The sequence below is a fragment of the Delphinapterus leucas genome, chromosome 8 (genome assembly GCF_059928025.1).
Source record: "Delphinapterus leucas isolate spDelLeu-1000000601 "Yukka" chromosome 8, BTC_Dleu_Yukka2, whole genome shotgun sequence".
Taxonomy (NCBI): Eukaryota; Metazoa; Chordata; class Mammalia; order Artiodactyla; family Monodontidae; genus Delphinapterus; species Delphinapterus leucas.
Window position 1 is genome coordinate 35,312,408 of NC_143136.1, and position 27,553 is coordinate 35,339,960.

A 27,553-nucleotide genomic window follows, 5' to 3' on the forward strand; every position below is an offset into this window, starting at 1 on the left:
CATCTCCACAGAGTGCCTGAGTGTGTTGAGTGACGGGAGAATGGAGCCGGCAGTGAGACAGAATTTGAAGAGAGGAAAGACAGGAGATAAATTATGAAACAAAGTCCCAGAGGAAATGAAAGAAAATGGTATCAAAATCCATGTGGAAAAGCAAGCTTTGGAAGGGAAGGCGGATTCTTTCTCTTTCTCAGAATTCTGAGGAAGGAAGAAAGGAGAGAAAGGAAGAGTGAAGATAGAGAAGAAATTTGAGATCCTTAGGAGGACAACTGAAGGAAGGTATTTCCTCTGAGTGAGAGTTTTAGAGTTTGCCTTAGGGCTAAAATGTGGAGAAAGGTTTAGAGCTGCCTTATGGGAATGTGATAGGAAATGGCCTAGATGAATGAAAGAGGGCCAAGCTGGACTGAAGGGCCACTAATGCTGGATGATGGCACGGATTTGTCATGGAGCCAACTGGTGTGGCTCTCCTCAACAGGCCAGAGGTAGAAGCAGACAAAAGGAAGGACCCAAGGTTATGAACTCTAAGAAACATAGTGGTAGATCCTAGGACTCGGGGATACAGCGGCTGAGAATCATCAGGTAGATGATCAAGGCATCTGTGGGCAATGAAGGGGGATGACGAATTGGGAGACTAGGGAGAGACTAAGGGACGAGAGGTCCTGTTGAGAACAGAGAGCAGATGCTCAACAGAACGAGAGGATAAGAGGGGTCAATGATAAGAATGTGGCCAGAGAGGGAATGTTAGATGTTGCCAGTCCTTGGTCCTGGTTCTGCCTTCAGGTGTAATCTTTTCCCTAAAGACCAGCCCTTCATTTTTTTTTTTTTTTTTTTCAAGGAACGAATGTGTTCCTCAGAATTCCATCTCCTATGGAGCGGTTATGCTCTTCTGTTTTTCGTAAGCTGTGCTTCCCAAGATTTCACCACCCTGGTCGAGCTCCTCTGAGTGCATCCTGGTGAAATGTGGCCCTATAAATGAAGGACCTTGTTCCAGAGGTGGCTGGATCAGAGCAGAGGATTGTGGGACCTGCACCTGTCTTGGTGGGGCCCTACTTACCCATTAAAGGAATCTAAGGTGGCATTAGCACTTTCGGGGCCCTCATCAATTACGGGTTCAAACAGAGCTTACTATGTTAGTAACACACCCTGGATTGTTTCTGTGACAAGCGTCCCCCATCCTATACTTGTATAGTGACTAGAACGCACGGGTAGGATATTGCATTCAACTTTGTTAAATTTCAGTCTGTAAGTTCTGACCCATCACTCCAGTCAGCTGTTAGCTTCTAGAACCTTGCTTTCTGCCATCAAAAACAGGGAATGCATTAGCCATTCCTTCCAATTTTATATCATTTAAAACATTAGTTGCCATCATCTGTATCTTATCCGAATTGTTGATCTGAATTTAGATGGGCCACAGCCAAGTACAGAGGCCAGAGTATCACCGCAAGAACTTCCCTCAGAGTTGATACTGCTCTCTTAATCCACATTCACTTGTTTATTCATTCATTCAGTCAGTCACAACGACCAGACCATGCTAGACGCTGGAGTGTAGCAGTGACAGATACATTCCCTGACCTGCTTTGGAGCTTATAGTCTAAGAAGGCGGATGTTTGATAAGTGTTACAGAAGGGGAGGTAAAGGTGAGTTGGGCACCTGTAACAGGGGGACCTATCCTAACCCAGAGAATCAGGGAAGCTCCATCTGAAGTTTGTTTACACTGAGAATGAAGGGTAATAAGACCAAGCCAGGAGAGGGAAAGGGGAGAGGAGATGAATTATTCCAGGAAGAGTATACAGCATCTACTCAAGGACAGGACCGAGTGACTGGAAGCACGTTCAAAGGAATGAAGACCCAGGATTGTTGGAGCATTAAATGTTAGAAGGAATGGGATTTCAGATGACGCTCGATCAAAACGGCATGAGGCAAAGTGTGCAAGGCTCTGCAAGCCATCTTATGATTCTGTGCCTTATCCTAAAGGTAGCCATTGGAGGGATCTACTCAGAGGAGTGTGATATTTGCGTATTTAAGAAGGTCACTGTGGTTTCTATGTGGATGAGTTGGAGGAGAGCAAATGGATGCCGGTTAGGATTCTAATACAGTATCGAGGGGAGAGAAAGTAGACCAAGATGGAGCAGTGGAGAGAATGACTCACAAATTACTTGGGGGGAAGTGACTGATTTGTGTCGCGGGGAATGAGGAAGACGGAAGATGAAGGAATCTGGATGACTCCCGGGTGTCTGGCTTGAGCATTTTTGTCGACAGCGCTGTCTTTTCCTGAGAAAAGAAGTAGTGGTGAAAATGGAACCTTCGGCTTGAGGGGGCTGGGAGGCATCCACATCCAGACATCTAGAGAACAGTCGAATCTATGAGTCTGCAGCTCCAAGGAAGAACTGAGCCAGGGATACAGATTTGGGCACTGTCAGCATCTAACAGTGGTTCTCAGCCCTGGCTGCAAACTGGAAATCACCTGGTGAGTTTTAAAATGTACCTACATCCGGGTCCCACCTCAAACAATTAAATACGGACCTGGACATTCACTATTTTTTAAAGTTTTCCTAGTGGTTCTAATGTCCACTCTGAATTGAAAACCGCGAGTGAGATATAAGGGGAGGCTTGGAAGCTAAGGGATAGTGTGGAAAGAAGAGAAAAGAAGGTGGCTACTAGGACAGACCTCTTTTCAGGTATAACTGCTCACCTATTTACTAAGTTACCTGCATGCAAACATCCACGCCTCTGTATTATTTAGGCAACATCATCATTTTAAAAATATCAGTTCTAGTTTGAACAGTTTTAATTTTTGAGAGGGTATTCCAGTTATTTAGTGCTGCATAACAAGTCACCCCAAAACTCTGTGGCTTAAAACAACAATCAGTTGTAATTTTTCAACGTTTCTGTGGGTCAGAAGTTCAAGAGGAGTTCGGCTGAGTGGGTCTACCTTGGGGTCTTTCATGCAGGCAGAGAGAGCAGCCTGTATAGTGGGGGAGGTGCAGCTGAGGTCTGGCTGGCCATCTCTCTCTTCATGTACTATTCTCAGGTCTTCTCCACGTGGTCCTTATGGGCTAAGTCTGGGCTTCCTCAAAGCATGGTGGCCTGAGAACAGTCAGATTGTTTACATGGCTGCCCAGCGTTCCAACACAAGTGTCCCAACTAGTGAGGAAGAAGCTCAATCACCCACTATGAAAGCCACAGAGAGTCACTTCCTTCCACTATCCTGGTCAACCAGTTCCAAGAGCCTACCCAATGTTAAGGGGAGGGGCTCAGACCCCACCTCTTAATGGGGGAGATATTTTATAGCCATTGAAGAATACAATCTGGCTCAAAGCAACAACAACCCAGACTTCTTTCCATCAATTCAGAGTCTATACTTTCTCAAGTCACTGAGCATTTGAGGGCAGAAAAAAAAGCAAATTAAGGTAACTGTTACAATACTAAATGAAAATTGACAGCTTAAAGAAGTTATATAACTTCTCTAATTCCTAGAAATAAGCCTGATAAATTGACTTGTTGAGTACCTGATACTTAAATGAATGCTTCTCCTATGTAAAGAAACAGTAAAATTAAAATCAGATAAAGTGTCTTAAATGTTTTAATTTAGTCCATGACACATTTTTCATATCAGAATTCTCATCTTTAATCTGGCACATGTAGGTTTAATGTTTTTCTCAAATGGTTGCTATTAGTAGCAGCTGCCCTTCTAATCTATATTGAGACAAGCAATGGACTTAATACACATTTCATTCACTTAGCTACTAGCATGTATTCAGTGTATACCTGCACGTTCTCCATAACTGTGCTTTATTCTTCATATTTTCCCAGAACTACCAGTTAGACCTGCACATAATTTAGGATAGGGTGAGCCTCTGAGTCCATTGGAAGTCTATTTTCAGCCAGCCTTTTATACCCACGCAGTATTAGGACTTAGGTAAATGTTCTGTTGAGCTATTTTCTCCGATGACATCCATATTTGGATTTATTAGTGAAGACAAAAAGAAAAAGGGAATTTTATTTTTACAAGGCATTTTGTTTTTGGTATTTTAATCAGAATAGTAAGATATTTTTAGTTTATCTTCTGCTTCTAACTTAGAATATTCAGTAAAAATATTTCCTCACTTACTTTTGGAACTTGAGGGGGGAAGCTAATTATTGACATCTACTCTCCCTGTGGGTTTTTTCCCCCTGCTCAGTCACAGAACTCTTCAGATAAAGAGTACCATGAAGGTACAAGTCACTATTACCCTTTAATCAATACCAAATAAGGGAGTTAGTTACTTCTTAGTCAATACCTGAACAAAGGAGTTTGGTTAATCTCTAAATTATACCAATCTTGGGTATTTCTTCACTGTGGCATGAAGGAAGGAGGCCATCTCACCACCGTGGAAACCAGGAACATGCTCTCTCCTTAGGGCAAGTGTTGCTGTTCACCCACATATCATTCTTTTATGTTAACAGGCCTGACCAATTTAAAAAATCATGGTGACTTAAACATCAGTAAACATTATGATCTGTTTGACCAGATCTTGTTTTCCCAATGATTTTATGAGCTTGTTTGCTTTTTCTCTAAAGGCAGTAAAAAGGGTTAAAACTAGTTTGTGGATTCAGCCTTAGTTGAGGAGCTACAATTACAATGTGACCCAATAAAAACATCAAACAAGCATGAACAAATGTCCATGGATGAGTAGGTAAAGAAAATGTGGTATATACATACAATGGAATACTATTCAGCCTTAAAAAGAAGGAAATCCTCTCACATGCAACAACACAGATAAACCTTGAGGACATTATGCTAAGTGAAATAAGCCAGACACAGGACAAATACTGCATGATTCCACTTATATGAGGCATCTAACATAGTCAAACTCACAGAAGCAGAGGGTAAGAACAATGGTTGTCAGGGGCTGGGGGAAAAGGAAATGGGGAGTTGTTCAATGGTATAAAGTTTCAGTTATGCAGTTTAATTAAGTTCTAGACATCTGCTGGGCAATACTGTGCTAGAGTTAACAACACCACAGTGAACACGTAAAGAGAATAATCTCCTGTTAAACACTCTTACCACAATTTAAAAAAGAAAAACGTTAACTTTAAAGTATATCATTGCTCCTCAATCATCATTTCAGTACAGTTTTGTTGATAGTTATCTTCAAGAACTGAGCAGCAGAGTTCTGAAGGGTCTGTAGACAGGGAGGCATCAGAAATGACATACCAGTGAGCCATAAACGTACCTTATAAATAGTTTAATCAATTTTTTTTTTTTTTTTTTTTTTTTTTTGCGGTACGCGGGCCTCTCACTGTTGTGGCCTCTCCCGTTGCGGAGCTCAGGCTCCGGACGCGCAGGCTCAGCGGCCATGGCTCACGGGCCCAGCCGCTCCACGGCATGTGGGATCTTCCCGGACCGGGGCACGAACCCGTGTCCCCTGCATCGGCAGGCGGACTCTCAACCACTGCGCCACCAGGGAAGCCCTTTTTTTTTTTTTTTTTTAAACAATGAACTGAGTATGGACAGGTTGTGTACCACATTCAAATTGAGACAGCGATTTATTTGTATCAGGACTAAGGCTGCCCCCAGGTTCTCTGATCCATGGTACAGTTCCCGTTTTCAGTCTTTTATGGGGCCTGTGAGGTGGAAAAGACCATGGATTCATCCAATATTAGAGCTGGAAAGGATTCTGGAGATCCTCTACATAAAGGAGACCCCTCATTTGGCAGATAAGGAAACTGAAGCCCCGTGAGGTTCCACAATGTACCAAAGGACACACAGTTTTTCAGTAAAATTAATGTCCCTTTGTTTCCTTAAATGTGGTTAGAGAGTATACTTCTGATAGAAAATAAGACTCCTAAATTATCCTTTGCCCTAGAAGTTAAGACGACTCCCTATACTAGTGGCAGTATGGCTCATCTTGCTAACGGAAGGGAAATTCTAGAGTTTGTATTTTAATTTACTAATTAACAGAGGTTCTTGAAATTTTTATTAAAAAATTTTAAAATCTCATGCTTTCTCTTATATGATTGAATTCCAAAATAGATATTTCAATTTCCTTTTTAAACCTAAAATTTTGTTATACTCTCAAATATTGTGGTGGCACAGAAATCTCCCTCTGTGGGAAACAGAGTTGACTGACAGCCTAGCTACCGTCCCTCTGGGTCCACCCAAGCCTCACTCCACCGAGGATGCACCCAGTCAATGGCTCAGGTAGGGGGTGCTAGTGAAAGCTCATTTCTGAGGGATGTGGGAGCTCCCCAGCCGGGGAATGAAGGCTCCCCATCGACCTGCACAAACCTTCTTAGAACTGCACTGCCCAGGGAGACTCTTCTTACCCAATTTTTTTTCCCTTCTCCTTCTTTCAGCTATGGCAGACCTGCATGCTTGGCAGTCTGTAGACTCTCCCTGCCCGCACATCCTTCCTCCCCTTTCTCTTTTACAAGCACCTGCCTCCACTACTTCCCACCCGCAAGGCACCTCTTAATCATCTAATCCCACCTTGGCCTCTGCTCTTGGAGACTCAAAAGAACACAAATATGCTTTTTCTAATTACTCCCATCTTTTCCCTACTGACATTCTAATGCTCGTCCCAACACAGGGAGGCACGCTCCACTTTCTTCTCCTTTCTTCCTACTGGCTGAGAATCACCATTATAGAATCTTGGCTCAGTTATTTGACTAAATATTGATTAACAAGTATTTTGGGGGCGTAAATTCTGTGATATTACTATTATAGGAGCTACTGAGTACATAAATAAGTTGAAAATCCATTTGTGCTTATAAGGAGCTTGTAATCAAGCTGTGGATAAATCACAGAGAAAAAGTTGTTTTAATAATAATAATAATAATACAAGCAGTATACTGTTAAGTGGTGACTCAATCAATCTACCTAACTATCTAATCCATCTGGATAGATTTTTAATGCTCAAGGTCAGAAGAGAAGAAACCATTGCAGCTTTATCATTTTTTTAAAAAAATTGTAAAAATTGGATAATTTAATATGAAGGATCATTGTGAAAAATAACTAGAATATTGGTAAAGTACACATAAATTCCAAGGGATTGCCAACAGAGGTAACTCTTTTCCTGTCACCAGAGGTTTTAATTTTGACATGCTCTTGTGTTGTTTAGCATTAACCCTCTACCTTGTATGTAACTCTCAGCCAGAGTGCAAAAGGGGCTATGATGAAAGGCTGGAAGCAGCGGGGGCGGCAGGGCAGGAGAAGCAGAACAGAAACACTGAATTCCAATTGTGTAGCTTGGGAAAAAAAACAATGTGATGCTAATCCTACAATAGTAAATTTCTTCTTATCTGCAGAAACTGATGCTGACATTTCCATTTATTCATTCAGTTCCTTTAGACTCCTTGTCAGATCTCTTCTAGTTGCCAAGCAACAATAACAGCAGTTCTGTACATAAGCGTTAGGCAGTAACTATTGTCAATGTTTCTCCGTTCTTTGAAAGGGAAATTTAATGACCCTTTCCTATGAGAAAATGATGACAAGAACCTATTCATGGTGAAACCTAAAAGCTGTGTGTGTGGTTTGTGTTTTTGCTGTTGGAATCCAAGGACTGGGCTAAACTGACCTAAACACTCGTACAAAATCATGAAATTAAGATTCGCTCCAAAGCTTGCATGGTTTGGTCTTTAAAAACAACTGCATATCATTAAAACTTGTCCCACAGCCCATAAAATGAGTTCACTGTTAAATGGAGTTAATATTTTAAAGATGCTTGATGATGGGTTTCTTTTGTACTTTCTCTGATCCTGGTAAAAATCTCTTTAATCAAACTCTTGGGTTTTTCTGACAATACTCCCCCACATAAAGACTTGAACCATATTTCAGTACTTTATAAAACATAAATCAAGACAGTTACAGGAAAAAATAAAATAAAATGGGACATCTGTCCACCTGTTGAGGACAGACTCCAGGACACAGAGTCTATGTCAGTCACCTGCACAAATGTTGAGATGGCCCCTCCCTGTTCCCACGGTGGACGAAAGGTTCCTCTCCCCTTGTCTAGTCTTCCTCCTCCATTTTAATGAGTCTATATGAATATTGTTTACAACCCAATTTACCTCCATAACTTTAACAGCTCAAAAAGCTATTCATAGGGCTTCCCTGGTGGCGCAGTGGTTGAGAGTCCGCCTGCCGATGCAGGGTACCTGGGTTCGTGCCCCGGTCCGGGAAGATCCCACATGCCGTGGAGCGGCTGGGCCCGTGAGCCATGGCCGCTGAGCCTGCGCGTCCGGAGCCTGTGCTCCGCAACGGGAGAGGCCACAACAGTGAGAGGCCCGCGTACCGCAAAAAAAAAAAAAAAAAAGCTATTCATAGTAAGTGGCACATTGCAGCGAGGATATTATAGACTGATTCCCCATTTCCATATCATCATATTTTCTAATCTCACTTATTTTTTGTGAGGCTCAGCAATAGCTATAAAAGTTTTAAAAAGTCAAGTCCAGTTTTATGTTCTCTTTCTCTTGTGGGTTTTTAATTGTGTTTTCTTTCTAATCTCAGTTCTATGTGAATTTATATTTTTAGTTACTAAAAAAACATTAACTAAGGCTCCTTTTCCATTTTTTAATTGTAAAATACACAGATGAGCTCCCCCAGACCCTTTATAGTTTATAGGATTAAGAGCTCATAAAGCAGCTCTACTTTTATTACTGTATTTGATGATTTTGTCAGGTAGGTTTTGTTTTCATGTCCAATCTACAGATTAGAAAACTGAGGCCCAGATAAGTTAAGTGACTTGCTCTAGGCTGCTCAACTAGTAATCAGGGAGCTACTTATCTCTGCTACTGTCTCCAAACTCCAAGCTCCTTCCATGACTTTACCTTGCTGGAGATCACTTCCCAAGCATACTTGGTGTCCTACAGTGGCTTAAGGATCACTTTTTGTTGGAATTAATTATCAGACCATAACTAGACATTCAGCAAATATTATTTTGTAACTCCATTTGTAATCCCGTTTTACAAACAAGGATCCCCTTGGCTTTCCATCACCAAATTGTACTGCTGAATTGTATTCTATTTAAACTGATTTATAATAATGCATGAAAATATCTGACTGAAAATGTTATTTCGTGCATGACAGTTCCAATAATCCTTTCTTACTCAGTTGAGAATTACATCTAAAACTTTATAAATCAATTTAGGTTGGTACCCTAGTGCTTCACATGAGAATAATGTAATAGTCACTACTGAGCCCTATCCTCAAGTCATCTAGGAGGTTCTAGTGTTAAATTTCTTTAAAAAAAATACGTTACTTAGAAAAGAGCTGTAGAAATTGAATTGGCCCTAAATATAGGATCCCTGATTAGCCTGAAGATTTTGTTCTGGTATCTTTCCTTAATAAAATGAGATATGGAGATTATTTTCTTTTTTTTTTTTGGAGGGGGTACAGTGGGATATGACTGGTTACTCACCAAAGGACCTCATCTGTTATTGGCAAAACCTACCTGAGACCGCCAGTATTTGATAACCATCTCATAAAGACGCTGCTTTTCTGCAGAACCACAGGTAGTCAACCTAAGAAGTAACCTAAGCTTGTTTCTAGAAGCAATTTAAAACTTGCTTTATTTAATAGCAAAGAGAGTACTAAAATGAGATGACACTTCCATTAACCTACATTTCAGTTTCCAAGAAGGCTTGAGGTTTTGCAAAATATCGTGAATGGGAAATCTGTCCCTAAAGAACGTAACGATTCAAGCAGGCGTGTTCATTCATTCGTTACCCATTCATTTATCTAACTCGAACTGGGGTCAACTATGTGTCAAACCCAAGAGTATGAAGATGAGAAAGGCCCAGTGCCTGCCCCCAAGGAGCACACAATCTCCCTTGGGGAGACAGACCACTAACCATGGTATAGAGGCAGAAGGCAGAGAGCCTCACTGAAGAACAAAGGAGAACAGAGGAAGGGCCAATAATTCAGGAGGGGCAGGAGGGCAGAGAAAGGAGCCACCTGAAAGGCTTCCTAAAAGGGAGGTGAGTGAGGGTCGGTCCCTGTGGAGGACGTCCCAGAGAGAGGAAACTACCTTTGCAAAGGCCTGGAGGCAGCAACATTCATGGTCAGGATGGCTGTGTTGAAGGGAGAGTAGAGAAGTGGCTACTGATAAGGGTGGAAATGTAAACAGGGTCAGCTCACACAGAGGATGGTTGTCACACTCCTAAGGAGATCAAACTTTGACTTCAAGGATATTTCCAATTTAAATCCTTTCAGTTATAGTCCAATAATATAGAGATACTTTAGAAGAGTCACAAAGAGTGTCAACTGTAAATTTCAGTTGTCTTGGATATGAGAGACCTTAAGTTAAGCTGCATGAGGACAGAAATGATTCTCTCACCCAAGCACCTCTTCCTTTCCAATTCATCCAATAGTGGACCCACTAGAGATAACTGATGAATTCATTTCACTGCAAGACTTTTACTGAGTATTTCATTTCCCACAGTGCTTGACTAGCTAGTGTATAAAAACACCACACGGATCTGTTCTCACATCTCTAAAAGCTTATAATTTATAACTTAAGACATAACAGTTATTATTCTTAATTTTCAGAACTAAAATGTCAGTGCTGTGTGACAGATTGGGAAACAAACTAATCATAAAAAGGCCATAAAAGCTAATCACTAAAGGAAATAAAAGAACGAAAATAAATCAATGTAAAATTACAAATGATCAGAATTTTCCGTTGTTTATTATGATTTATTTTATTGAGCTGAGAAATCTATTAACCTTTTGATACGGGAAGATGGAATTTACTGAGTTAGAGGAGCTTTACTTCCATTGTCATGCAGATGGATAATATTTACAACTTAAACATCACCCTCTTTCAAAACGATGCCAACATTTTGATAAGTTACTGAAGTGCAATGGCAAAACCACCATCTCCTGTTACTCTTCGTACGTGTATGTGACACTGGTCATGACAAGTGGATGAATGTGGCGCCTGAGCCCATGCACGGAGCATTCACACTGAACCTCTGTGGTCTGTGAGATCACGGATCAGCCTCCTTCCCCATTTTGGCTCGAGGCCACCTCTGTTTTGAACAAGACACTCTATCTGCTGAGCCTACCATATCGGTCTGTCCACTGGCCATGTTTTGCAGGGAATCAATTACTATGACTGATTCTTTAAAGTGCTTTTCCTTCCCATAACCCAACTTTAGGAGCTGTTCAACCCATCCATCAACAGCTATTTGGAAAGGGGCCAATATTTGGTCAGCACTGTGGTGCCGGACCCAGCTTCTCAAACTGGGAACACATAGTCTCACCCGAGTGTATGACTGTGAGTCACAGAGAATATGAAGCCACAATGTAAAAGGGCCCAGACTTCTGCCACTGTTTGCTCAATGGTCGATAAGTGAAAACAGTTCTGTATTAACATAATATATGGAATATATTACAGAATACAATGGATTAAAAAATTGCATCCATTTTTAAGATCACACAGAAGACTCCAAAGAAATTATATGTGGAAGTTGGTTTTGACCATGTCCCAAAGTAGCAAGTTTGTTCTTCTGTGCCCTGGGGTTATTTTAGTGGAAAACTCTGGGAAGCAGTAATACAGTGGAAAGAGCATGAGCTTTAGAACCAGACAGAGCTGAGTTTGAATCCTTGCTCTTTCATATTCCCTGAGACTCTGACTTTGACCAAATCACTTTATCTCAAGCCTCTGTGTCCTCATCAAACAGAAAAGTTATTTAATATGAAGATCTATAAAATAAGTAGTACAGCAGCTGGCAAAGCTGGGGGAGGTTTTAAAAATATACCATAAGTCATGTTCCTGCTTAATTCCTTTCAACGGCTACTTTTGCCCTTTGAATAAAACCCTACATGTTTCTGTCTCAGCTTCTAAACCTTTTGGGGCACAGACCCCCTTTGGCAGTCTGGTGAAGCCTCGGGGGTCCCTCTCAGAATAATGTTTAAATAAAACATACACGATTACAGAGGAAACCACTCATATTGAAATAACATTAAAATATTAATAAAAAATTTTATGCTACAGTAATGTACGTGCTTCTCTGTCAACATCAAATAACACAACATAGCGGCAGGTTCTGTAATTACAGTAATTTTGAAGTAGTGATGAACAAACAGCTTTTCAGGATATCTGCAACAAATGTAATTTGATATGAAGACACCTGTGATTTCTAGTTGTGAAAGTCACAGGTACTCCTGCTACTCCTGTGGGTTGTTTTTCTCCCTTGCCTAGATTCATGATTGAAGGAAATGCTAAATTTCATTTAGATAACGAGTAAAGATGAAAATTCATTTTTGTTTTCATCCAACTTTGTGAAACCCTGGCTTCCACCCCTGGATGCTGTGGAGGTTGAGGGAACAGGTGAAGAGTCAGTATTCTACCAATTCTGGTTCCTGGCGTACTCTCTGCCCTCATCTCCCATCACCATCCCTCTGCCTACCACACTCTGGCCACACCGGCCACTCAACCACTAGCTCTTCAAACACGATGAACTTCAGTCTTCCTCAGGCACCTGCTTTTGCTTACCTACCTGGAATGCTCTGTCCTTGGATCACTGCATGGTGTTTCTTTCCTGTTTTCTCTATCTCAGCTCAAATATCACCTTCTCTGAGAGGGCTGCCCTGACCAGCCCCATCTAAAGTAGCCACCTGCCCGTGCCGCCCTGCTGTATTTTCCTCATCATAGACATCACTATATGAAATGATCGTGTTCATTTATATGTTCTTGTGTTTACTTTCTGTTTCCCTGCCTTAGAAAACAAGCTCCATGGGAGCAGGAACCTCATCTACATGTTCAGTGCCACATCGTCAGCATCCAGACAGTGTTTGGGACAAAACAGGAGTCTGATATGTCTTGGCTAAAGGAAAGAAAAATTACTGAGGATTCCAGTAATGTTACTTCTCTCATCCTTCACTCAGGGTTTTAGGCACTGTGGGGATACAAAGGGATGAAAGACAACCTATGGCCCCCAAGTAGTTAGCCTAATGGAGGTGGGAGGTGGCCCTGTGGAAGGCTGGAGTGAGTTCCAGGTGAGGCTCTCTCACTTTGCTGTGTGACCATGGACGAACCCCTTCCAGGGCCTCAGCTCCCCTGGCGCCAGATGAATGGCTTGGACAACTTTAACTCCCTGGTCTCATGGGATCTACAGTGTATGATCATTTAAGAGCTAACAGTGCAAGGGAGCATATATGGCAAGGGAGGGGTTGTGACCCTAAGCCGAGAAAATTCACAGAGGAGGACAAGACTTGGAACGGCTCTGAAGTACACTCAGCCTCCAATGAATAATGAGGAGGGGGGATTTTCAGAGTCATGAACCCTCAGTGTTGAAAGAAACGGTAAAGGCTACTCAGCGTGACCACTAGGGAATGCTTTGGATATCTCTACGAGGCTGTTTTTGGAGATGTAGCATAATACCCCCGCTCTTAGATGGAACCCAGCATGGTGGTTAAGAGTATGAACTGTAGAATAGCACTGCTGGGTTCAGATCCCAGCTGTGTTGCTTCCTAGCTATGTGACCTCAGGCAAAGTACTTACCTTCTCTGTGTCTCAATTCCATCCTCTGTAAAATGAAAATAACTACATGGCGTTATAGTCAAGACTAAATGAGAAAATGAATATAATATGCATAACACCCATTTAGTAAATGCTACTTATGATTCTGTGGAATGGTTTTCTCGTGTGTCAAGCTTACTATGCATTCTCCCAAACCATTTTTCCCTTCCTCCATTATAATTGAATTTTTACTAGCTAGAGACTACATTATCCAGTTTGGAGTATCTGCAAGCCAATATTTAATTATATCTTACCTTTTCCTTGACATTCACATGAGTATTGAGTTCAGCCATCTTGCTTCTAGTGGAATAAGCCCTACCAGGAAGGGGAAAAAAAATGATTAACTTTAAAGTTCTAAAATTGATTTCTCAATGTGTTATTTTTATGCTCTCTTCCAATATAGTAAACAATTTCATTCAGCCATAATCATAAATACCAATTTAGAATATAAAAGTACTTTCAAGCTAAGCACTTGTCTTAGATATGCTCTAAAAGCATGTTACAATAACTCCAGATGACAATGTAAAATGTTTTATTCATACTGTACCAACATGGAGAATGACAAACACAGATGGGTATGCACCTAAACTGTGTTTCTTATTATGTAAAATAAAGGTGGTCAAAACGGTGAGAGGAGGAAAAGTGTACCTATTTTAACTAAGCATTGTCATCACAATCTTTACTGTTCCAATGATTTTATTAGTCTCTAGTCAATATAGCAAACATTGAGTCTTTCCTGCCTGTATGTAACTATGCCAAAACACTCCAGGAAGAAACAAGAGAAAGGTTCCATATTAAAACATAAGAAACACATAATAGTTTTTAAACTTGTGTTTTCACTTATCAATATATGAACATTCTTCCAGATCAACACATATATACCTGTATCATATTTTTAATGACTGTAAATTCATGATCTGTAGTCTCAAATGTACTCTTAAAACTGCCCATAACCCTTCCGTTTTCCTAAATTCTTTAGGTTTTCGGCCTTTGGTGCCCAATCATCTTTGAAAAGTTGCCCACTATGAGAAGATCTGTATTCTTAATATCAAGCTGTGGTGTTTTTCTTCTTCTCATCCAGTCTAAATCTTTTATCACTATTATAGAAGCTACATCTTAAGTCTTTAATAGTTTCAATCTCTTTTTGAAATAGGGCATAACTGACTTACAATGGGCAAACAGATTGGTTCAGAGGGTAGCAGCTAGACAGGCCGAGATATCAATATATTACCTATTTGCGTGTTTAATGCTTTTTGTCAATCAAGAACCACTGAAACTCTTTCTTATATCCTTTTTGACTCTGGCTACAAAGAGTGTATCTAGAATTGATAACATTTCAGGGACAACTTGCAAAAATTCTCTGATTTCTCCACACCAAAACTTCTTTTAAGCCTAGGTCTTAAATAAAGCATAAATTCAGATCCATTACCTTTTGTTGATTTAGGATGAAAGCTTGGCAATATGTAATCTTAACTCTATTACCACTCAAATAGGAATCCATATACTATTATCTACTATATTATTAAATATTAGAAACAGTAAACTTTTATTTTTACAAGTTTCCAAATGACATTGCCACTGATACATGCATTTGGGCACGGTGGCAGGGGAGACCCTGCATACTCAATCCCCAGTAAGACAGCTCCTTCCCATATACTCTGCAGAGTGCCCATCCCACTGGATACACCTTCCATTTAAATAACGCTTCCCAATGGTAAATGCTATATCCTCTGCCTTGGCATAAGGGAGAAAGTATATAATGCTAGCTGGCAAATAATGTCTGAATTTCATTCTCACTATTCTTGCCCCTGAGAGTTACTAGTAAAAGACATTAGGATTATTTTCTGATTATCCATAACAGTGAATAGAGATGGTATGTGAAGTATAAGCACAAATAATCAGGTGTTTTTGTTTACAAGCCATAGATGTGAAACCTTTGACCAGTCATCACAATGCCTGCAAGATAGTCTATAAGCATGATATCTGAAGACATTTGAATGGTTGATTTTCTTATTCAAATGGAAGTTCTGGCATTATGTAAACATACACTGCGTATACATAGATTTTCTATATGTGATAGTGTATGTATGTATGTGAGAGAATGAGGATGGGGAAGACAGAGAAAAGAGACACAGGCTGCAGCTATGGAGTGAGGAAGGCTCAAAGGAGACAGCAACACTTGGGGCAATTTGTTAAGATGGATCTGAGCCACAATTCCTCTCATTAGACTGGATTAGCTACATCTTCCGGACCCTGCCATTATACATGTGTGAAATCTGATAGAAAAAGGGTTTTGTTTTTGTTTTGCTTTGATGTCTAGGATTTGGGTGTGCAGCATTTTCTAAAGCTGGAGTGTTATAATCTATAGAGAAATCAGGGAGGAATTCCACAGAGGACAGAAAATTTCTGAGATCTGAGTAAGTGGCAGTACTGAATGGTAAGCTAGATTCATAGGAATATATATATTTCCTTGGCAATTCTCTTTCTCATTGCTTTGGCGTCTAAGTCAAGGAAGACTCTTCTTTGGTTGTGATGCCAGTAAGATTGATTACAATATTATTTTTATTGTGGAAGGAAAAGGCTGGCTGTGAGAGTAGAATGGGGCTATTACAGGTTCCTCAGATGGGAAGATAAGATAAAAATAATTTGTAGGGAGCTCTTCTTTGCCCATTTTACTCTTTATTTTCCCCCCTATGTGCTATCTCTACAGGCAATTCCTTCCAGCTGGATTCCTACGGCCTTTGTTCATCAAGGCTTTCCGCTGGCTAGCATATAACAGAGAGATTGGGAAATCAGCTCCAGTTCCAGTTATGGAAACTAAATGAAAGACTTCAATATAAATAGAAAATAAATCTGATTTGCCTTAAGAATTAAGAATTTAAGTGGCTAGATAGTTACATTGGGTTCTATTGATAAGGACAAACAACGGGGACAAGGTTGACCTTCAGTGTCCAAGGCCCTTCCTGAGTGTCCACACCTCAGATTGGCACTAGCCCTTCCAGAATATTCAGAAGCACACCTCCCCCTGGCGTGGCATCACATGCCCATTACCTTTCCTCTGGCTCCCTCGCCCCCAGGAAAATGAAACTGTGCTGTGCCCCTATTCTTCTGGGATTCTGTTCTCTGCTATGAACTGTATCGGGACAGCCAGATCCACTTAATCTGAATCTCAACTGTTTAACTTAAATAGTTAAGGAACTAAAAAAAAAAAAAAATAGTTAAGGAACTTTTCCTCTAAGAAACAATATATTATCACCTCCTCCTAAATGACAGGCCCGGAGTTCAGCAACTTGAAACTCCATCCCTCAAAGCTGCAGACCCCCTGGGTTAACCCGAGAAGCCTTTGATGCTGTGAGTAAGTTGACATGTTTGGGGCCAACGGACCTCCTATTTCCTTCTCATCACGCTTGGTCACCATGCTTGATGGTCTATCTCTAACATAGCTTGATCTCGAGAGCTTTTAAGTCCATAAGAAAGGTATGACGATCTCTGACTTCTTGGGGGAGAACCTGGTTTCTAATTCCTATTATCACTACAATCGTTCTTAGAACAGACCAATTACTGGGGCCTAACTATTCAAATCCACACATACATGTCCCATGCGTATAAATAATCAATAGAAAATGAAGATAGCCAGAAATACAAGTCCTGATATTGGTGCAACATTTTAATAGCTTAGGTATTGTTTGAAATGTTTTCCCTATAATTACACCTCAGCTTTCAGTAATAACATTACAAATATACATATACATCATCTAAGTTTTACATATATCCTAGAGAAAAATAAAGATCAAGGAAACTGTTGACTGAAATTTTATTTATGAAATCTCAGATTGATCTCTCACCTCAGTTTAGATATATGTTCCATAGTCAGAAACTTATTTACAACGGGCAAACATTTCCTAACTTATTAGGAAAGATGTCAATCCCAAAGAAAAGCATTTCACCATTTATCTATCACCAATATGTCATCTATACACATATCCAGTGTAAAATTAATAATCCACAACTATAGTTACCATCAAACTGAACTTACTTATGCAAAGATCTTAATATGCATTAATGCTAGTCAGAAAATCTATTAGTTTGTAAAAAAGAAATACTCTTTATGAAAAATACACCTGAATAGTGCAAATTCCAGCACATACATTTGTTTCAGTATTTCTAGTTAATACAATTCAGAGGAGTTTAATATATACCACAATCTGATCAACTACCAAACTAGGAGTTTAAAAAAGATATGTATATGTTTATATTTCTCATGCAATCATATAAACTATAAAAAGTTAGAACAGTATATTGAAATGCCAATTGCTTTCCGACTTACCAATCTCCGTTTTCCCTCCTGTTTCACTATGTAGACAGTAATAAAGTTTCACTTTTGTTTCTCTGAAACCTATTACTGCTCTTAGACTGACTTTCCTGTTCTCAGGTGTCATATCGCTTTTCTTGAATGGAATTTAGAGAGCCAGAGGAAATACATAAGAAAAAATTTAAAATAATGATTTTCACAATTTTTTTCAAGGTTATTTATGCAAAGTTTTCCCATGATTTATAAAAAAACATAAAAATAGAGAATGCGAGTTGGTATGGGGGGGAGGTGGAGGCCAGAAAAAAGAAACTTCCTCGGGTCATTTTCTTGCAAAGTCAGATTTGAATGCGGCTGGTCTGAACCAGAATGTCCTGGGAGCGTAAAATACATCCTGGATTTCAAAGGCTTGCTACAGAAAAGGAATGTAAACTGTCTCAGTAGATTTTTATGTCAGTTGTGTGTTGAAATGATAATATTTGACATGTTGAGTTAAATAAAATATAACATTAAAATTAACTTCACCCATTTCTTTTTACTTTTTTAATGTTACTACTAGAAAAATTTAAATGGCCTATGTTGCTTACATCATACTTCTACTGGAAACTGCTGTCCTAGAGCAGTGGCTCTTAAAGTGGGATTCCCAGAGAAGCAGCAACAGCAGCATCTGGGAACTTGTTAGAAATGTAAATTCTCTGCCCCTCTCCAGAAGGACTGGATCAGAAGCTCTGGGAGGGGGGCACAGCAGTCAGTGCTCTAACCCACCCTCCAGGGCATTCAGACACACGCAAACCAAACTGTGAGAACCACTGCTTTATAGTCTCTAGCCTGGGAATATTAAGAATGGGCCACTTCGTTGATCCCAATCACCACACACAACAAACAGATTCTCCAGATGCCTAGATAGATAAACGGGTGGGGAGCTAGTTTCGTTAGGGAATGGTCTTTTCACCAACATATTAATAATAATAATAATATGGAGCACTTAGATTGTGCCAGGCACTCTGCTAAGTGCTTGACACATATTTATCCATTTAACCCTCATACCCCCATAAAGTAGAAACTGTGATTATCTTCATTTCATACACGTGAAAGCTGAGGCACAGAGATTCGGTAACCAACCCGGGGTCCCACGGTAAGTGGCAGGGCCAGGACTCAACCCCAGGCAGTCTGAAGCTCTGGAGCCCAGAGCCATTGTGCTGATAGCACCTCAAAAGCATCATAAACAAGTCACGGGGCTCATTGTATACGAACTGCAGTAAGAACTCTGCAAGGAGAATAAAACCTGTCCCGGGTGCTGCCTTCTCCAGCCGGTCAGGCATGTGATGTATGCTTTGTACATTCGCAGGGCACACAGACTGCAGAGCAAAGCACTAAACTCTCACAGGAATGGGAGGGAATGTACCTGTTATAAAGAGATGGCTGTTTTCCTGTGGCTTCTACCTCAGATGAGAATGTTAGAAGCTTCATTTAGTGGGCCCTTGACCAACAAGCTGCTTTCCTGGTTCTACAACGTTGCCCAGAGGCTCCACGACATTTCAGGGTCTAATGTTTAACTACTCCATCTTTCTAAGTTAAAGTAATTAAAGTGTCTGTGTATTTGATTTTGGTACAGCCTAGACAGTGTTGTGATCACATAGATCCTGAGACATTTTCTCATGGCTGCCTCAGAGAGGAAGAATCGGGACTGATCTTGTGGGGAGGAAGTCAATTATGCGATGTGATTGGAGAAGCAGCAAAAAGCCTCTCCGTCAAAACAGAGCGTCCCACAGTCTCCCAGAGAGCCAACTCCTAACCTGGGGAAACTTCTTAAGGGATGTCTACATTTTTACTCAGCTTATGGATTACTACCACCTCTGGAAGAAGGTGCAAGTTCACACATTAATTTATTTCATTCTCTACTGCCATCATTTGGCCCTTAGCAGAGAGAGGTGCTCTGAGAGAATGGGAAACAGGACAGGGAAATTTTGACAGAGAGCTTGGGGAAGCCTGCACATCTGTTTATGTGGGCCACCATTTGCCCTGACGGAACATCTGAGTAAAGGTTCTAGATTGTCAGAGTATAGCACGAGGGCCTCAGGTATTCACTTGCAGAGAAAGAGATTGGAGTTGTAGGGGAAGAAAAATAAGTTTCCCTCTACCCTTTGAGTTCTTAGCTGGGACCCCTGTAATAAAAGATGAATACGTGAAAAACAACCAGATGTCTATTAACATGTATATCTCACATACACATGGGAGATACTCAGGGAAAAATGAAGAACTCCCCCGAGGTGGCCTAAAATTCAGGATTAAATACCATCTTAACAGGAAAAGCAGAGGGGAGAGTGAATGACTTTTAGGAAAGATGAATGAGCCCTTAGAAGAACAGATGGATGTATGGTAGCTTGTGACAAAGTCTGCTGAGTGTGGTGTCCATTCTCTAGTCTCCCCTCCTGTGATGAAAGTCAACATCCTCCCTGGCTGGTGAAACTCCCGGGGAGGGAAGTTATGACAACTGAGCTCCTTTTGGACGATCTGTCTTTAAGCAGAAAAGGGGAGTTCAGAGAAAGCCTCTTCCTGCATTTGCTGTTTTTCAAGTGCGCACACCTCACAATAATCAATACGCCAAAGCAGCATATTTGGGGACAGCTCGAGAATATAAATAAATGCCTGAACCACCACTGCCGTATTTTGGGGTGGCATCTTCTCTAGCCTTCAGAGCACAGGACCTCTGTGGTCCTTTCCAGCTCTCAGGTATTCAAGTCTGTAAGGGCCCTGGAGGTGATGCAAGCACTTAGTAGCCAGGGTAGCTGAAAGCTGAAAATTCACCTTAAAAAAAAAAAAAAAAAAAAGACGTGGGTGCTGTCTCCCACGTACTAGGCTATTTCTCTGTAAAGATCACCTTTAAACTGGTCAAGGACTAACTGTCCAGTCCCCTAAGCACAGTCAAGGGCACTTACATGCCAGCTGAAGAGGAAAACAGTGCTCCCTCTGTAAAACTGGGACTTTGCCTAAATGTATCAATAACATCATATAGGTTTTCTGTTGCTTAACTCTTCCATTGCCTAATCTTCTCTCTCTTCCATTTTGTGTCCTCTTCCCTTTCACTCCTACCTTAGCTGTTCCTTACCTGGTCTTGTAATTACTGCGGTCTCTCATAATCTAAGTAGCTCTTTTTTTTAGCTCTTTTTTCTGTGGGGTTTAATCCCCACAGTTTAATAAAGGTTCTTGTGCAGTGCCTCGCTCCTCGGAGGAAAGTTGCTTTAATTATTGGGAATGAAGACACATAAACAATGAAACAGAGAATAGTGACTGAAATATGAATTTCACATGAAGACTCTTACCTAAACTTTTTTGTTTAATTTGAAGGGGGGGAAAAAATCTCAAGGTTGCATTTTTATTCAAAGACACTTCAGTGTTTTAAACCCACTGTTAGAACAACTTCACTGAAAAGCATTTTAAGGGCAAATGTCAGGGAAAAAAATTTTCACATTTAAAAGCCCTGTCTCTGCCCCTTTTGAAAAGCAGGGTTAGCCTTTGGTTTAGAAATGTCACTGCCTACTAAGTTCTTTGTGGGGGGAAGAAAGAAAATTGAATGTTTTCTTTAAACAGGTCATTAACAGTCAATACTGACTCGAAAAATCCTGCTTCCAGAGGCAGATAAAAGCTTCCAATCATTTAGGATATCACTTGAGCACATCTAGGGCAAGATGTGCTGATGCAAGTTTCAGACCTTTATGAGAGAATGTCTTGACTCAACAGCCCCTAGTGCTTGCGTAGGAAGCAGAGTCATCGGGACTGTGCTCCCTTGGACATGCTGCACACACAGAGTCGCCAGGAAGAGCACAACGTACGCTATACGGCAGGCCCGGCTTTGCATTTTCCATTTTAGTACCAGCACACGTGTATGAATGAAGATTAACCATTTTTGCATAAAGTGCCAAACCACCTCCCCAAGGCAGCAGAATGCAAATGGGCGGAAAAGAGCAAAGGACAGCTAAAATAAACGTGCAGATCTCAGGCACCGCGAGCACAGTGGGGGGGGGGGGGCACAGGGGGAGGGCGCACGGCAGGCTCTATTAAGGCATTCATCTGCGGCCTGATTTCTCTATTTAATTTGAAATTATTTCATTGCACAGGTCTCTGACAGCTCGAGAATATAAATAAATGCCTTTTTCTAAAAGTGACCCGATGCTGGCTCCTGAAAGGCTCTGCTTCTGATTGCTGGCCTTTCAAGCAAACATGTGTTTCCATAGAGATGTGGGTGACCCGGGCCCAATGCAAGTACCCACTTGTATCAGCAATTCAATTATGCTCAGTTCTTTTAAGATGCGATGATGTCAGCTCAAGTCTTTAAAACAGGCCTATCCTCAGAGATGCCTTGGGAAAGGTGAAGTGGGCAGCGTTACAAGGTTCGGAAGAATAAATTCCACTCTCTCCAAGCACGCCATAATAGGCTCTCTCCCCACAGATCACACCGCCTTGCCCACCATCCCCTACTGCCGCCCGCAAAACAAATCCCAAACTCCAGAGGGGTTTAGACAAAAGACTAAGCACAGTTCTCCTTCACACCCCTGAGCACCAAACTACCTCACACCAACTCCCCAAATGTTGAAAAGGAAATACCATGCCTTCTCTTTCTTTTTTTCCTTTCCCTCAGCTCTTCAACCAGCTATGGCAATTCCTACACAAAGGGCAATGTTTTTTTATTAGTATGTGAGAAACATTTACTAAACACCTACAATGTGCTGGGCTCTATGGGGAATGCTGGCAATGGTTACAAAATACCACTTATGCAACTCTTGCTGTATGCCCGGCACCTTCCATGTATGAACTCATTTAATTCTCATAAAGACCCTATGGAGTATGTCAGCCCTCATTTTATAGAAAAAGGAATGCCAGCATAGAGTCACACTGCCAGTGAATGCCTGAGCTGAGATCTGAACTTGGATCTCCTGACTGCAGCGCTCCTGCCCCCAAAGGAGCTTAAACCCTCTGACGAAGACAGATATACAAGCAAAAACACAGAAAAGAGGAGGTGGGGAAGAAAATCAGTGCGTGGACTCCGGAAATTAGACTAGGAATTGACCTGGTTCAAGGCTCTGGGCAGAGCAATGCTGGTGCTGTGATCTGCCCAGCTGGCCAGTCTCACCCCAGAGACCGGGCTCCCCAGAGGGTTAGAGGTGGGCTTGCCGTTAGAGGGGGTGGGCTGGAAGTGGAGGCTGTATACTTTTTTTAAAAGATTTTACAGCAAATTTTGAAGGAAAACACTGATATTCATCTCCAAAGAAAACATGCACTGTGGTTCTGCACTATAGCTCTGGCCTGGCAAAGAGAAATCCTGACAAAACCTGGCAAACAAAAGCTCTAAGTTCACAGCCAACTCTGGGCAAGCGCGCTCATCTGTCATGGAATAAACACCTGGTAAAGGAAGCCACGGTCTCTCCTGAGGATATTCTGGTTTCAAAAACCTCTGTTCTAAGGAACTCACGATATTCCTTGTTCATTAAGTCAGAACCCTCCTAGTAAACATTTAATGGTTTTCTCCAAGTAGCGGAGAAAGTCAGGTCCCTCCTACTTCCTTGAAACATCCGTCACCGGCACTGGCTGAATCAAAACGGTCTGTGATGTTCTAACTTACAGGCACTGGCGTTTGCTGGGAGAGCAGTGCTAGGGAACTGAGGCAGAAGAGAACTACAGGCAGCCAGCCCCTCTCACGCCTCCTCCCCCGACCCAGTACTACTGCTCCTAAGCCTTTCCAACAAAATCCACCGCGACTCACTTGGTAAGGTGCCCTGGTGTTCCAAATCAGGGCTTCCCGTGCATGGCCGGACTGCCTTTTCTCGACAGACAGAAAAGCCCTGTCCCTGAACTGGCCACCTTTATCAACTTGCTTAAGTCATCTCAACAGCGAGGCAGGTGGAGTCAGAGACTGGGGTAGATAGCAGGATCCTGGGGGTGGCTGAGGCCACCTGAGGCTCGGAGGGACTCACCTACTTCGAAAATACTTGTTTCCTTTTCGTAAAACTGTCCTGTGCTTTTGCCTTCAGTCCCCTGGTAGCGAATGCCCAGTTCTTCATTCTTCTCCTCTTGGGGAACGCATAGCCGTAAGACTGAACTTGCGAACTTTACACGGACTGCCCGGAGGCTAAGAGACAGTATGGGCTGGGACCACAGTCATCGCTCCAAAGGTCAGTTCCTGCGAATGGGCGTCAGCTAAGGGTTTCTAATCTTCCAGTGACAGCAGTACAGGCAGATCAATCAATTAGCAAACATTCCTAGCACTGCACCCTGAGCCTTTCTCTCTCCCCTTCCCATTCTAAAACCTGTTCCTGGTTCTAGACCTAACCAGAGGCATCTGCTGGCTAATTTTACACTAAATGAATAATGTACTACTGTGTCCAGGGGTATATACAGTTTATTAGGGGTCATGCCCTCACCCAAAGGAATGAAGTTTTCATGGTGAATTTCACCAGGGAAAAAGCTAGTGTGAGGAGCATGGGAGTGGGGATAACCACTGGGGGGCAGAATGGAGAAGGCCTGTCAGGCCTGTGCCACCTACAGGCACCTTAGTCCTATCTGTTTGTCTGCTGGTTTGATACTTAAAAAAAATTAACTCGTGGGCTTCCCTGGTGGCGCAGCGGTTGAGAGTCCGCCTGCCGATGCAGGCGACATGGGTTCGTGCCCCGGTCCGGGAGGATCCCACGTGCCGCATAGCGGCTGGGCCCGTGAGCCATGGCCGCTGAGCCTGCGCGTCCGGAGCCTGTGCTCCGCAACGGGAGGGGCCGCAACAGTGAGAGACCCACGTAATTAACTCGGAAATTCAACATGTTCTTAGAAAGGCACTATTTCTCTTTAGGGTCAGGCCTCTCACCCACCATCTTGCTCATCAGCCACAGGCAGTCAGCCCGGGAGCCCCTATAGCCAGCCCTGTGGCAGAGACATCTGCATTAATTACTGTGCCTCTGTCACCACCACACAGGATCTTGGGCCCCCAAATGATCACAAACAGGAAACACTGCCCATTTCTGCTCTTCAGATTCTTCCTTATCCCCTTATGATAGAAAATAAGTAATTACCATTTGCCAAGTTTGAATCTCAACTCTGCCTCTTACTGGTTTTGGGATTTGAGCAAGTTATTCAACCTTTCTACATCTTCATTTCCTCACAGGTAAACTGAGAATGATTATAGTAACTACCTCATGGGATAGTAATTTGGATGAAATGAGTTCATATTTGTAAAGCGATTAATGTGTGCTATGAAATAAATAAAAATAAATAATCTCATTCGATTCCTCCATAGCTATGTGGTTGCTTTCCCCTCCATCATTTTGCAGGTGAGAAACTAAGGCGGAAGAAGTTATGGTCATGCATCTAGCCAGTGATGGAACTGGCCCTTGAAACACAACCTTCTGACCACAAGTTGCCCTCATCTGGATACACCTTTCCCTCACCATGGACACTGCCACCTTAAGGGAAGCCTAGGGCAATTCTAGAGAGGTGTGGGTAGCAGTCCAAGGCTGAGGCCTGACTGTAGCACTGCTGAGACGGATAGAGACTTCCAGGGCTCAGTGTCCACAGGGTCATTTTTTTATCATGTTCTTAAAGTTTCAGCACAGGCAAAAGTGAATCCAAGACTATAATACCTCTTCCTTGTAGAATGGCTCAGAAACCCATGCCAGGTCACGGTTTCCTGTCTTGTGGCTACCAGATGTGGTCAGTGCTCTAGTGACCAAGTTCACAGCTAAGGTACTTGTCTTTAGAAGACAATAAGCAGTTATAACATGGGAAGAACAAAGTTCAAATAAAGTCTTAGAGCTAATAACAGAACAGCCTAAAAATTACAAAATCTCCTTTCATATGTGCTGATCTCAGGTAATTGTATCAAGATGGATAAAAGAGAGAATTAACATGATTTTAATGCCCTCGAATTTATTCTAATGCAATCACAGATAATAAAACTCATTTTGACCATTTTATGATATGGTCAAAATTCTAGAGGTCATATTCACTGCCTTACTGAATTTTATTTCAACTTCTAACTATAATAAAAAAATAGAAATGTGTCACCTGAAATATATGCTGTTTTGGGGAAATTAATAACTGTTTTTAAAGTGCTTCAAATATATGAGATATTAATAGATTTAATGAATCACAAAAAGAATTTCTTCCCTTTAAAAAGCCTGTCTCTGATCAATTCCATTTCTCCTTTCCCTTTTCCAAAGTACCTAGGAGAGTGCCTTTGACCTTTTAAATGTTCAATAAAGACATGTGGGAAAAGAGGAGTGAATGTCCTCTCATTTTATTTTTCCTTTCTTGGTTTCAGTGATTCTTCAATGTTTTTGTTTTTTTTTTTCAGTGCGCGGGCCTCTCACTGTCGTGGCCTCTCTGGCCTCTCCCGTTGCGGAGCACAGGCTCCGGACGCGCAGGCTCAGCGGCCATGGCTCACGGGCCCAGCCGCTCCGCGGCGTGTGGGATCTTCCCGGACCGGGGCACGAACCCATGTCCCCTGCATCGGCAGGCGGACTCTCAACCGCTGCGCCACCAGGGAAGCCCGAGTCTTCAATAATTTATTCCCCAGGTTTCAACATCTAGTACTGGAGTATCACTTTAAATGCCACCATTAAAACCAGCACTGTCAAATGCTGCTCTAGCCACATCGCTTTACACACCCTCCAATCCACTCCTTCTCCTCCTCCCCCCATATCTCCAACCCAGTAGTGTTTCAGTCATTCTCAGAGTCCAGGTCGAATCATGAGCGCTGAAGCCCTCTACGTCTTCCTGTATTGGACCCCCGTAGCCCATGTCTTTAACCAGGTAACTTCCCCAACATCTCCTACTTATTTTATTTCTTAACTCAGAGCCTCGTATTCGGGATAATCAGGTCACTAGGCTAGCCCTCTAGTTCCCCTGCACCAAAGCCTATGCTCTGTCTAAAAGAGATAGGCCAAAAATTTATCTTTTCTGTGGAATATGAGGGGAAAAAAGTGGTTTCCAACCCAATGCTAAACACATTTAACCACTAACCTCACCAATATATACCCTGTAACTCCACCTATAGATAGGGATTTTTACTGCTGTTGACACCCTTATGCACTCTATGGGTTCTTTGTAAACCTTCTCGTGACCTGTCTGCTTATCCCTTTAGTTTACAGCAATCAAAGGCCTGCCTGAAAGCATACACCTTGCTCTGAGTGCCAGCCTGACCTACGGCTCAACTCACACTGGGGGAAGTTTGGAAGGTACCAAAGGCTTATGATGGTCTATAAGCCATAGCAATATGTAGTTTAATCTCTTCCAAATCATTTTTCTAAAGATTGAATGAATCGAAACTGGTTTTTGTACAGTAGTTCAAATATTGTACAGGTCTCTCAATTAAATATAATACCATATATTATTTCCCTTTGGAAGACTTTCTGTTAGTCATCCAATCTCCTTTAAAGCAATTCTGAGGTGTAAATGTATTAGGTTTTGATCACTTGTCTGATGAAAAAGATCCATCTCTCACAGCCTTGATTCCATTTATACCCATTCTTGGCAGACCGATAGAGACAAGCAATCAGAGTTGTCTGGTTTTTTACACTAATGTTAAAAATTTCATTACCTAGCTATAGAACACGTCCTTTGAGTGTGCTTTCCATAGGTGGACACTGCATGTGCAGGGGTGTCCCTGTGGGAAATAAGACTCAATGCCTATTCTTGATGCGTGTATATTGTGGGGCATGGGGGATGTCAGAGCCAAGAGAAATAAGAATCTTAA

The 27,553-nt window shown here is 41.8% G+C and overlaps 1 protein-coding gene across 3 annotated transcripts in view; it reads right to left on the reverse strand.

The window, feature by feature from the left end:
- The window catches only part of SPATS2L (spermatogenesis associated serine rich 2 like), a 165,291-nt gene that overhangs the window by 69,607 nt on the left and 68,131 nt on the right, over positions 1-27,553 (reverse strand). For all 3 annotated transcript variants that reach the window (XM_022567357.3, XM_022567361.3, XM_022567356.3), the window contains exon 3: positions 13,760-13,820. In XM_022567357.3, the coding sequence (XP_022423065.2) occupies positions 13,760-13,798 (39 nt within the window). In that variant the 5' untranslated portion in view covers positions 13,799-13,820. The remainder of the gene's footprint in view (positions 1-13,759; positions 13,821-27,553) is intronic.